At 37.9% G+C, this 13,583-nt stretch overlaps 1 protein-coding gene across 2 annotated transcripts in view; it reads right to left on the bottom strand.

The window, feature by feature from the left end:
• The window catches only part of Clvs2 (clavesin 2), a 111,107-nt gene that overhangs the window by 77,336 nt on the left and 20,188 nt on the right, over positions 1-13,583 (bottom strand). For both annotated transcript variants that reach the window (NM_001410322.1, XM_087567372.1), the window contains 1 exon segment: positions 7,794-7,968. In NM_001410322.1, the coding sequence (NP_001397251.1) occupies positions 7,794-7,968 (175 nt within the window).

Below are 13,583 nucleotides of genomic sequence, written 5' to 3'. Positions count from 1 at the left end.
ACTAATAGAATGGTCTTCCGATTTAAATAATTTTCAGGGTAGAATGACATCATTTATATCAGTAAAACACTGGGGAGACATTCAGTAAGGGTGAACAACATAAGAAAGGGTGAGTTACTTTGACAGCACAAGGTGGGGATGGGCTGATCACTACAATGAGCTCCTCCACCATGTTCTGCTCATGATGACAGCCTTGCTGACCTTGGCTCAAGTGAAATATCCTTCTAATTCAGCCTAAAGAAGGACCTCTTCCTCTGCTGCCTCCATATCTTTTAAAAGTGTCAGCAACTGCAATAAATCTGGGGCTGGGCTACCTTCTGGCAATCCAAGCTCTCTTTGAATTGACTTGTGGACTGCCCCAGCAATGATGTGGTCTAGATGGGCCTGATTCACAGCTTCTTTCTCAATTGCTCCTTTCTGCACCAGCTTCTGTAATAAAGGCTCCAATCTTAGAACATAGGCAGACAGCTTTTCATCATCCTTCTAGTAAGTAGTAAGGAATTTGACCTGCAATGCCCTAGGATTGTCAATAATCCCAAATATTGTCTCAAGAGTCTTCAGGCATTCTGCAATGGTAATGAAGGGGTTGTTTATCTTGAGGACTCAAATAATTTCAAATGCTGGACCTCTAAGGCTCTCAATCAACTACCTTTTCTCTACATCTGACATCTGCCATGTTTTCATTATTTTGAAGGTACGATGAAACATCTAAGATTCAAATCTTTCTCACCTGGTCCTGGAGGATCCCTGCCTGAGAACAGCTTTTTGTACCCCAGATACTGCGCCTCATCAAGCGCCTCATCTAATGCCTATGCTAACATGGGTGCTTGAATTTCAGGGATCATCATGCCCTGTTCTAGGCAGAGAGGGTCATTACAATTCCCAAGAACTCTGGTTAATTCACCCATCGTCATCATGCACTCTCCCTCTAAAAACTCATCTAATCTGCATAAAAAGTCATTATCAGCATCAGGAGGCTTAAAGACACGCTCCAGACACCCCCTTTTGCAGGTATCTCCTTGGGGACTAGGGCACTGCTTGTCTCTACTGTAAGCCCAATCAAGGCTACATTCATGTTCTCATCCCCTCTGAACATCCTCCCAAGCAGTCTGTGTTCCCCTAAGAGAGCAAGACCAGTTTCGAAGGTTGGAGGGATGCTGGCAATCAATAATGCTTTCTGAGAGGTCATATCCATCCTCCTGCACCAGTCTTCTAAGAGTCTCAGTGTCATGGTGTCCAGAGTATTTAGATTCTAATTCGACCAGGGCACCTCTGCCACCAACACTGCTCATAGTAATGTGTGTGCTCCTCTATTTAACACTCAGCGATCCAAGAGCCATCCAAAGTACAGGAGCCATCCAAAGTGGCATACAGATCTTCCACCATGCCCTCTGCATCCTGCTACTCCTCCATCTCAACCACACCCACCGGCCCATACATAGGCTCTAGAGAGGGTCAGCATTGCCCAGTGCTGCACAGGACAACCTGAATCTCCACTGGAAGTGGAAGCCAGCCCCAGGCATTCAGTTTTATTGATAATTGCTACTATTGTTTTATTCGTCAAATGTGGGTTAAATAACTCTACAGCACACATCTTTGATTTGTTCAAGCTTAACACCTATGTCCCCACAGCTAGGTGTATTGAACATATTTTTCTATTAAACATAAGAAATGGATAACAATTTTAATCCAGTAAAAAATGTAGTCAGCACACACACACACACACACACACACACACACACACACACACACACACACACTAATGGTGTACTACTGTCTTGACTGCTCATCGAACTAAATTTTTATAAAGGTTTTATATACCTAATGTCAGGTTTTAAGAGTAACTGTGACCTACTTCTGAGAATTAAACCTTGCAGCCAAAACATATTCTCACCACAAAATTGAGCACCTTCAGGATTTCACTCATTTTGTTTTAGGCAAAATATCAACTTCCTGCAAGGAAGCATACTTATCTCAGACAGCTCTGCATGAGATGAGGAAAATGTGACTTTTTTTTACACTGCCTTTGTCACTGTTTCTCATTATGGTTCTGTCCATGCCCACAAAATGTGGAAGTAAATGTTCCTCCCTCCAGGCTGTCTGAATGAATACAGATAATGGGGCTATGTGGTTGTTTTCAAGACACGTGTCATTTCAACACTGTTTAGTCAAGGCTGCCTTATAATTCAAAACAGTTTGCAAGCAAGTGGTATCTACTATTGTCCAAATGCTGTATGCCTGAAAACTAGCAGTAGGTTAGCAACCATCATAAGGAACAGCGCTAAAGCAGTCTGTAGGTTTACTCTAAAGCCCTAAGTCCATCAACATTAACAGTGTCCTTCTTCTATTCTTCCTTAGCATCTTTAACCATGTGTATGCACACATGTGGCTTCATAGCTACCCACATTAACACGAAGGGTTTGGATGATTGAATAAGTTAAATCTGTACTGAAGTTACTGGAGCTCGTCCACTCACTGGCCTTCGACAGCAATGTTTCAAGTCATTAGCATGTACTATGGTTTTGGCAAGATTCCCTGTGTAACTGGGCTTCTAAAGAGTCAGGATCAGGATGTGTAGTGGTGGTGCTTTTATTTTCCTTCTGCATGAATGATCGGAGCTCTCTGAGTTAGCAGGGTCCTTGAGTCAAATGAAAGGGTTAGTGAATCGACAACATATTGTTTATTCTTTCTCAAGTCCTACTTAATAAGGAATTTTGGAGTATCTGGCACCATGTTAGGTACTTTACAATGGTCCTGCATCTTAGTTTTATGTAGCAATCAAAGACCTATTCAGCCCCTTGTCACAACCAACCCCTTTGCTAGCCAGCCTGTCTTGGATACATTATGCAGATGGAATTAAGAGACTCTAGGAAAGCTGCAAAAGTAAAAGCAGAGACCCAGCAGAACAGCACCAAGGAGAATAACAGACAAGCATATCTGAAAGGCAGCAGCAATACTGGGAGGAGGAGAACACATTTCATAATTCTTATAAATTGGTTTTTCATTACTAAAGAAGTTTCCAAGAAAATAATAGATCAAGAGAAATAAAATATATTTAAAAGGAACATCATCATTTCACTATGAAGTCAAAGACTGAGCTGCTCCAGGTATTTCAAACATTTTATGCTTTAATTGGCTTTCCAGGAAGGTACCTTAAGTCTCCAAGTCACATTCATTTACTCTTATATTGATTTTCAATGAAACTTCCTGTTTCTATGACTACACTAATCAATTAACTTCTTGTAAGTGGCAAGACAATTCTGTCTTTTCTTTCTCTCCAAAGAAACCTGAATATATTCTTCCTTCAAACAGCTAATGGTGCCCATACCTATCAAGAAAATTCACTGGTTTGGGCAAAACATTTGATGCCTTTTCTGTTTTGAAAATGTTTGGTATTCTTTACAGACAAAACCCCCTTTATACTAAAACTGAATGTCTTGTTACTGTATAGTGGTATTTACAAAAGGTCTCTTGGATATTAACAAAAAGTGTCTATCTCTTCATCCTCATTAGTCAGTAGGCAATCAAGGAGGTTATTTTACCAGAGAACAGACAATGGACCTGCCAGTGAACATCAACAAAGTACAAAACGTAGGTCTTAATTAGAAATGAATCATTGTTCATATGATGGTCATTTCACCTATATTTAAATGTGAAGAATGGAGGTGACTTTAAGCTACCTGGTATCTCTTAGAATCAATCTAGGAGTCAACAACAACAACCACCACCAACAACAACAACAACAAAAACCCTTGGGAAAGGCGTTGATGTCTAGACTCAGATTTCTTATTCTTTCCCCCACATTTCTTCTCTTACTCAGAAAATCTTCCCAAAGCAGAAAAAGGATCAAGACTTTTTTTGCCCCAATTCCCTTCTGTCTAAAGAGTCAAAAGAGCCTTCTGGCCAAATGGCATAGCGTGGCGTCTTCTATCCCAGCCATCCAAATCTTAGCCTGCTTTCCTGAGCTCATCTACCTCAATTCACCTCTTATTGCAGCCACATTGAAATGGATTCACTATATATTTCCAACTATCTCTAGGTCTGTGCTGTCCAAAGCATTTTGTGGAGATCCCCTTTCCTAAAAGTCCCTTCTTATCCTTGTCCCTTTAGCACAGTTTTGTACAATCTTCCAAATATTGCCTTTTCAGCTATAGCTGGAGTGCCTGACTCATCAAAGAACAAAATGCTAAACTGCTCCAAGGTAAAATCATCACACCCTTTTTGTTCTGGCTTTCCAATTGAAAGAGTATTTTATTTTATATCCATTTTGAAATTATATAGAAGCTCTCTAACCACAGGGATGAAACATTAAACAATGTAATTATTTATATGCGACATGGACTCCAAGGTGGGGGGAGGGGGAAAGAGACTATTCAGATTCCCAATGTCAATCAGCTAGAGCTTCTCAGATAGAGGAATACTGGATTTCTCAATTCTCCAATTTCTTGATTCTCAGACTTCTCAAAAAGGAAATAGTCCACACTGATAACTGAAAAATGTTACCTGAAAACTCAGCTGATCCACATTCACTTTAGCTAAGATATCACCTGCTAAGTGCATAATAACACTTTAAATTGGTGCATTGCCTAGAGTGAGATTCAAGCAAGGTAGGTAATTTCACAAGTACTTGATGGGTGGCAGACCGGCCATCTGAATCTGTTTGGCTCCTGAGTATATCCTGCATACACCCTTACTTAAACTCTCTCAGCTGACCTTATCCTATGACCACATGTAGACCTAAGATATTTTCCATGTATTTTTATAAAGTAGGTATGAGATCTTAACTCTATCCAGGTCACTGAAAATAGTGTGCTTCAGGGGGAAAAAAGTGAGCTAGTAATATAATGACATATATGATTCAAGAAGGAGAGAAACAGTCCCTCTTCAAAACAATCACATCCACTAATTAAATGGTATTAAAATAAATGTCCCATTGTCTATTGGGCTTACTGGAACACTTTTTTATTTCCGTTTCAACATACTAGAATATTACTTATATTCATCTAAGTAAAAGTCACATTATAACAGAATTTCAGTATATTGTTGCTGAGTTACTAAAACAATTTAGATTTCTTAATGACCATGATTGATTCAGTTGATGGGACTTACTGTTTTGGTAGTGGTGGTAATCTTATTTCTGGTGATATATAACGACCTATTTGGATATATCAAAATGCTCGTTGTTTTTTTTCCATAAATAGTAAATGCAAGCTTAACTAGAGACATAATTTTAAAAGTCAGATTCTGTTACTCCAGTCACAGTTGTCTACTGATCAACCATAAGCCCAGTTGTGTCACATTGAAAACTTTCAGACGTCTTATGATACAGACACAGATATGAGGAGTAATCAAATTGTACTGAAGATAAGCTCAGTACCTTATGTGCTGGTTCAAATGAGATTTCCCATGGCCCCTCCCTGGGGCTCAGATATTTGAATATTTGATCTCAGTTGGTCATTTGGTTGTGTTTAGGTGTGTTGTCTTTTAGGAGGAGGTGTGTCACTGTGCAGCCAGACTGTATTGAGAGTTTAAAGATTCATAATTTAGTTTTCTCTCTCCTTGAGCTTGTGGGTCAAATTATGAGTTCTCAACTTTCTGCTAAACTCACCCTGCCTCCATGCTTTCATCACAAATATTTAAGCCCCGGGACTATAAGCCCATATAAATTCTTTCTCCCATATGTGCCTTCATTATGGTGTTTTCTCTTAGCAATAGAGCAGAAACTCATAAAGGATGTCAAACACATTTTCAAGAAGACATTCAGATCAAGCACTTAATGTTCTGACCATAGTAAGAAAACGAGAACTTTCCTCAAATCCCTGTGTTGTTTGCTTTCCAGAAATGACTTATGAAGTTATTGAAAGGGCTCCTATCCAACACATGTTGGATGTAGTATGAGTTCACCATTGTTCCCATAACTGAAGGCCTACCCTAGCTTCCCTACAAATGAAAATGAGACCCATGCTAAAGAGAAATAAGAATTGGGTGAGGTGATCATTCTATGGTTATGTGGCAGTTGGGGATAACCAGTTTTCTTCGCAAGTTGAAGAACATTTATGGATTGCTGGAAATAGTGCAGAATGCATGATAGGTACACTGGAGAGCACACATTATGCTTGTCCTCTCTCAGTTCTTATTAACTGTGTCTGGAGAGTAATAAAGAGATGAGACGGTGGCAAAACTGACTCATGAAGAGCAAGTCAGGACTCTTGCTTTAGGATAAGCCGATGTGGCAATCGGGTTGTCTAAATCTGTACAAAGGTAGGCCACAAACTTGAATTAAATTTGGCTAGGTGTCCTGCAGCTGAGAGGTTAAAAGGTAAGTGGTCATCAATTTAACTTCCTGCAGACACCAGAAAAGATGACATGAGATAGATTATTTTGCTTTATTTACTATTTAAAGAAAGCGTAGCATCTTTCATTAGGGAACATTAGGTTATAATCTGTTATTTTAAAATAAAGACATTCTGATTGATAAAATGTTAACCTGAGTATATCAAGAATGTGTGTTGGGCTACAGGAAATAAATACCACTAATATCATTTTCGTGAACTTACAAATTTTCCAGCTCAAAAACCAATCCTACAAATTATGCAAGTAGAATATGGTAGTAAGAAAGAGCAGTAGGATATTCCAAAAGTTAAAAAAAAAGCCTTACCAAGAGCAGGATTATGCATGCATAGTGATTTATTTTCAAATTTATAATTCCCAACAAGTCAAATAGTATTCCAAAGGAAGGTGTACCATTATTGCATAAATTTCATATCACAGTCCTCATTTACCAACAAAGAGATAAAAAGCAATAACTAATTATGTCTAAAGAAATGTTTCAAAGCAAATATTTTTATACCTTAAAGAGCAGGAGAGTCATTGATGACTTTTAGTTAGCATGATTCAATCTCAAATTCACTAGTTTAATAGTCACTAAACAAAATTTTATTACTTTGCTAACATAACAGAAAATAAAAGTGAAATAATATCAACCTCAAGCAATCCTAAATACTACTACATCAAACCAAAAAAGTTGGAGGCCCACGTATCAAGACAAAAATCTCCATTTAACCTTGATGCTCATGTGTAACTATAGACCTTTCTATGACCACCTAAATTCCCAATTAATGACACAGAGTCTATATTTATTATAAGCTTTGGCCTTAAAACTAGGCATTGTTTTTCTCTTACTTGTAACTCAGTTATCCCATTTATACAAATCTAAGTCCTGCCGCATGGCTGGCTCATTACATCTACTTCCTTCCCAGCCTGGTTCTTCTATGTTTGCCTCATAAAACCTCTTATGCCTGATTCTCTCCCAGAGTTCCTATCTCTTCCCAGAAGTCTCACCTTTCTACTCCCTGCCTTTCCTATTTGTTTTTAATGACCAAATCAGAAGGTGAGAGAGGGACAATTTAAAAAATCAGATGTGTCCATATGAACAACAAAACCAAGTTCAGTCTGCAGTCAACTTGTGGGCACAGAAATCAGCAAATAAATAACATGATGACAATCTTTACACAGTGCACAAAAACATCCTTCAGCACTTATGTGTCCACATAAAGCAGGCTCCTACAAGAAATCACAGATCTTCCTATTACAAGACTCACATCCATGTTCTCTTTGTTTGTTGAATCCTTATTTAATTGTATCCTTTACAATTAAATTTAATTGTATCTTATAAAAAATCTATAACCTTTTGGTTTTGAGGTTTTATTATTCCATAAGTTATCTAATATTCTAACATACAAGGCAAACAGCATATAGGAAACAAAGAAACAATAGCAGTGGTATACCCTTACCTGAAGACCTTCAATTGCAAGTCGCAGCATGCTTGGTGTAAGCTTAGAAGCTTGCTTGAAGGTAAAGTTACTCCAGTCTATGATCAAAACAAATCCATTTACTTGAAGCTCTGGATCTTCAATCATGGCTTCTAAAGAAAGTAAAATGGCACGCAAAATATCCACCAGTGTATACCTATCAACAACAGAGAAGTATTGAGTTAAATCTAACAGCCATTTTTCATAGCCACTTGGATAAAAATTATCAAGGCTTGATATTTGGGTGGAGTGTTTGGGAATTGTTATTGCTTTTTTGTTTGATTTGACTAATTTTTAGCAAACTAAAGATTCTCTTTAAAGACCTCAAGATATTTTTTTATGGAATGATTTTTTTAAATTGGTTTTTAAGAAGAAGTAGACTTAAATGGACCATGAGAACTAAGTAGAAATTAGCAGGTAAGAGTTGTAGCAGTGACTCATCAGCTAAGGTTGCTAGTATGTACTTCACTTGCAGAAGAGCCAAGTTCAATTCCAAACACCCATGTCCAGTGGCTCACAACCTTCTGCAGCTTTATTCCTAACAGAATCCAATGCCATTGGCCCATAAACTGCACCAATGTAACATACTGTCTAACACTAAATAGTATATACACAATTTAAAATAATAAAATTAAAATTTAAGAAAAGAAGATATATTCTATCCAAACAAATAACAATGCTTTCGAAAACGCTGCAGCTAATTTTCCTCTAGACCATTACCTAGTTTTCTAAAATCTCATTTTAACTACCTCCAAATTAAGCATCACACTTTCCTTTAGGGATTCCTCAGGATATGTACACTTTGTTTGGTTATACGGTTGGCATTCCATGTGTGAGAAATATGCACCTGAGCATTTACTCAAGTGAGAAGCAAACAAAATCTGTAAATGTACAAACCATGAACATGTATGGACACTTTTAATTATCTGATAAATTTAACTATTTATATAAATTTTATATGTCATCAGACACTGCAAATCATCAAGAGATACTTAAAGACACTAAGCTATACAATGAGAGACTTAGAAATTATACACATCTACATGTTTACTTGATACAAGTACATTGCCATTTTAGAGAAAGGACCTAAGCATCTTCAGACTTTGTTGTCCATGTGGAATGCTTAAAACAGTGCTCAAAGGAAACTGGTTAATGTCTTAGCAAAATGGTGAATGCTGAGACCTTCAAGACAGCCCTTAAGGCTGCAGAAAAGTACTCTAAAAACATAAGTTCAAAAATACATAATTTCTCAACTATGCAAAAATATAAGAATGCTATATGAATTGTATAAGGAGCTTCACAGATCTAAAAGAATAGAAGGCATCTACACTATGAGCCAGCCTGTTAGAAAGATACGAAAAGCCTGTCTGAAAGACACAAAGACAGGCAAATACAAATGCAGGCAGATTCCTGAGTTCAAGGTTAGCCTGGGACACAGTGAGTCAAGGCCCAGGTATGGTAGGAATGATAATTTCAGGATGGGTCCCACCAAGCTAGCTTATTGTCTGTGTTTAATAGAGGCAGGCAGATTTCTGAATTGTTTTGCAATGTTAGAAGAAAATGTGTGTTTAGCGTTTTCTAACAATTAAGGGGCTGGGGTCACAGAATGCTGATTCATAGGATAATATAAAGGAAACCTGGAGTAAATAACTGGATTGATGTATAAAATAAAAGACTGTGCTTATGATCTGCAAGGGATGAGCTATCCAGAGAATGTTTTAGAATAGCAAGAGAGAACTGCTTAGAGAACTGTCTTGAACAGAATATAGAGATGAGTTATCCAAAGAATGTTTTAGAACAGCAAGAAATAACTGCTTGAAAAATTGTCTTGAGCAGAACATAGAAAGAGAACTATCTGGTGATCTCCAGAGAAAAGAGATCAGAGAGAAAGAAAGCAAAACTGAGAGAAGGCAGGCTGGAAAGTTGGAGCAGAGCTCCAAGCACTAGCTTGGAGCCATGATTTGCCATTGAGTTATTTTTTTTCACCACTCCCAGATACCCCTTCTCTCAGAATCCTTCTTCAAGCCAAGGCTGGTCCTTGGCAACATACTGCAACAAAATAAGGGTGCCATATGAAAATTCATATAAAGAACATGGTAAATGGAGAGAAAAGTCGAAGCAATCATATTAAAATAGGAGCAAGATGGAGCCTTATTCACACTGTTGCCACTCCTATTCAATGGAGTGTGCAAAGTCTTAGCTCAAGCAATAAGATAACAAGGAAACAAGTAAGAAGCCAAGTCAAAGTCTCCTTGTTTGCCCATTATTCAGTTCTAAATATTAAAAAAGTAATAAGTAGATCAGAAAATGTCTAGAAGTTATTAAATTTTCAGCAAAGTAGCAGGGTACAAAATTTAAAAATGGACTGCTTTCATTCATAACACAAAAACAAAGCAAACAACAGACAGTCTTTCATTAGAAACAAACAGGCATCTAAGAAATAATAAAGTAAGCAAACCAGAATAGGACAAAACAGAAGAAGAACCAAACAAAAGGCAAAAGAAATATATATTGATGCAAAGGACACCTATACTTGAATACACAAGCATCCCAGAAAAACAGTAGCTGTAGACAGAATAGACATCCAAAGGACCTGCAAGTTTTTGGTTTAGAGATGGGGACCACGTGTTCACTTAGTTTCAGTTCTCTCTGGGAGTTCAAATGTGCCTTATTCAAGCTGTGTTTAAAAGGCCTTGCTTTCTTGGTGTTTCCATCCCTTTGGTTCTGCATAAGAGGAGAGGTAGGGGAGGAACTGAGGGGAATAGAAAGAGGAGAAACCATAATCATAATACACTGTATGAAGAAAAAACATTTTCAATGAAAGGGAAATTTATTAAATAAAACTAACCAAGAAAATGTTAATTTTTGAAAGAAAACAATTGAGTTATACACTAATCATAAATAGACCCCTATGCTGACAAGGTAGAAGAATTGACATTGTACAAATGACCAGCCTTCAAAAAACCAATTTACAGATTCAATGCAAATGTGGTCAAATTACCTATACCTTTCTTCAGAAACTAGAAAAAACGTCTTAAAAATTCATATTCATAAACACAAAAGTCCAGTATATCCATGTAACCCTAAGCAGAAAAAGAAAGAAGGAAGGAAAGAAAGAAAGAAAGAAAGAAAGAAAGAAAGAAAGAAAGAAAGAAAGACAGGCAGACAGAAAGAAAGAGAGAAAGAAAGAAAGAGAGAAAGGAAGAAAGAAATTAATTGCTGGAAGCATTACCATACCCATTCTTGAGAGTCATACCTAAAATAAAATAATAATAATAAAGGCAGTATGAGGTACTCATACAAAAATATTCATGTACATAAAAGAAATAGAATAAAAAACATTTAATTTCAACCAATTATAGCCTCTGTATTGTTTTTTTATCTTTACAAAGAAGTCGAAAATACCAGAGAAAAGTAGCTTCAACAAATTGTGTTGGAAGAACGAGATGCCTACATGAGTAAGCATTAGACTAGACCTTTATCTCTCACCTTTCAGAAAAGCTAACTCCAAATCAGCCTCCATACAGCAAGAGGAACAATCAGTTGAGTGAAAGTGCAGCTTACAAAATGGGGAGAAAAATTTCTGACCAATACATTGGACAGACAATTAATACTGAAACACACACACACACACACAGAGAGAGAGAGAGAGAGAGAGAGAGAGAGAGAGAGAGAGAGAGAGAGAGAGAGAGAGAAAGAGAGAGAGAGACGCACAACCACCAAGCAGACAAACAACCATCTCAAAAAACGGGCTATAAATCTAAGGAAAGGGATCTGAAAAAATGAAATACAAATAGCTAATAACCATTTTGAAAATGTTAAACATCCTTAGCCATCAAGGAAATATAAATTAAAATTACTTTGGGTTTTTATCTCTCCCATCACTGAATGATTTTCATCAAGATAACAAATGACAATCAAGGCTGGAGAAAATGTATAGAAAGAACTCTTACATAACACTGGTGGGAGCAGAAAGTGGTACCTCCTCTATGGAAATCGACATGGAAATTTTTCAAAAGATTGGGAAATATATATATATATATATATATGTATATATATATATATATGTTATATAATCAAAGCTATTCCATTACTGATCAGATACCCAAAAAATTCTACTGTAAAGATACCTGCTCAACCATACCCATTTTTACACTATTCACAAAAACTAGGTAAAGGAATTATCCTAGATGACCATAAACTAATGAATGGGCAAAGAAAATCCACACAGAAAGGTTTTATTCCTCTGTAAAGAAAAATGAAGTCATAAAATGTGCAGAAAAGTGGACGTAAATGTAAAGCTGAGTGAACTAACCTATAACCAGTGAGTCAAACACTGTGTTTCACTCTCGCATGTAAATCCTTGCTTCAAATGTTTAATTTTGTGTATGCAACTTCTTTTGGGTGTTCCAGAAACCAGGAAACTAGAGAGAAGCCATGTGTGGAGGTGGGAATGGTCAGGGGAAGATAGTAGAACATAGGTAATGCAAGATAGAGGAGAATTCCAGGGTTGGAAAGGTTTAAGCAAGAAGGTAAATACCACATAAGGGAGAGGCAGGAAGTAGGAGGAAGGCTAACCACACCAAAAGATGTATGAAATGGTCATATGGAATCCTCTCACCTTGTAAATCAATTCAAAAGTACATTTTTAAATGAATTTGAAGTCTCATGTTCTGCATGGCTGGACAGTGCTGCTCCTATAAGCTTTAAGCATTGAAATCCTCTCAATGAACTGTTGGTCAGGGATTCCCCCTGGGATAATAAAATTATGACAGTTCCTACCATTCATTTTGCTGGCCCACCAGAATTCTATAAGGGACTATTTAGATTGACAGTGAGTTGGAAGCGTGTTCCCTGGTGGCTAACTTTCACAGTACCAGAAGAAGCCATGCATAGAACCAGAAGAGAAAAGGCATCAACAGTCTTACATACAATGCCAGCCTACAGTGGGCAGATAGGCACTTTTGTGCACTGGTGACAAACATGCCTGCTATGGAGATAGTCAACCACTCTCTGATTTGCTTCAAGACTTCACTGGGGAAAATCCATTCCTGGTACATAAACCCAGACAAACATCAAAAGCTAGGGAAATGGTGGGTCATAGGTCCTGGGTATCTACTTAATTCCTTTGCTTAGCTAGACAGACAGCATCAAACTACCTTCCTATTGCTACTCCAAGGCATGAGAGAGAATCCGTTCATTACAGCCTGTAGTTGTGGATACAGAGACTAATGGCTGCTAAGGGTGCTAAGGGTAAGTTTAAATGCTCACCCTTGAACATTTCTACTATCTACAATATAACCATCTACATGTGGCTCAGGGGGAAATTTTTTTCTAATCTTAGGAACTTGTAGGATGAGCAACGGGATAAGAACACTTGACACTAAGTCTGACATTTGAATTTGACCCCTAAGGCCCTGTTGATGGAAGGAGGGAACTGGGACCCAAGGGTTGCTTTCTGACCTACACATAAGCTGTAGCATGTGCACACCAGTACCCATACTATCATCCCACACAAAACTACATATTCAAGAAATATTTAATTTCTTCACTGTGGAAAAAGGAGAAGAAAGAACATAAGAACAGGGAAGTCCAACACCGGCGGATCCCGGCCCGCAGCAGCTCTCTGCTCACAGACCCCGTGGGAAAGAGACCTCACCACCTGGTCAGGTGGGCACTCCTGAGGCTGCAGAGTGGAAGAGACCACCAACACTGCCCACCCCTGCCCACATCCCTGGCCCAAGAGGAAACTGTATAAGGCCTCTGGGCTCC

The sequence above is a fragment of the Rattus norvegicus genome, chromosome 1 (genome assembly GCF_021556685.1).
Source record: "Rattus norvegicus strain SHRSP/BbbUtx chromosome 1, alternate assembly SHRSP_T2T, whole genome shotgun sequence".
In the NCBI taxonomy this organism is placed as follows: domain Eukaryota; kingdom Metazoa; phylum Chordata; class Mammalia; order Rodentia; family Muridae; genus Rattus; species Rattus norvegicus.
The sequence above is the reverse complement of the archived record's forward strand: the minus strand, read 5'-3'. Positions and strand labels throughout refer to the sequence as shown.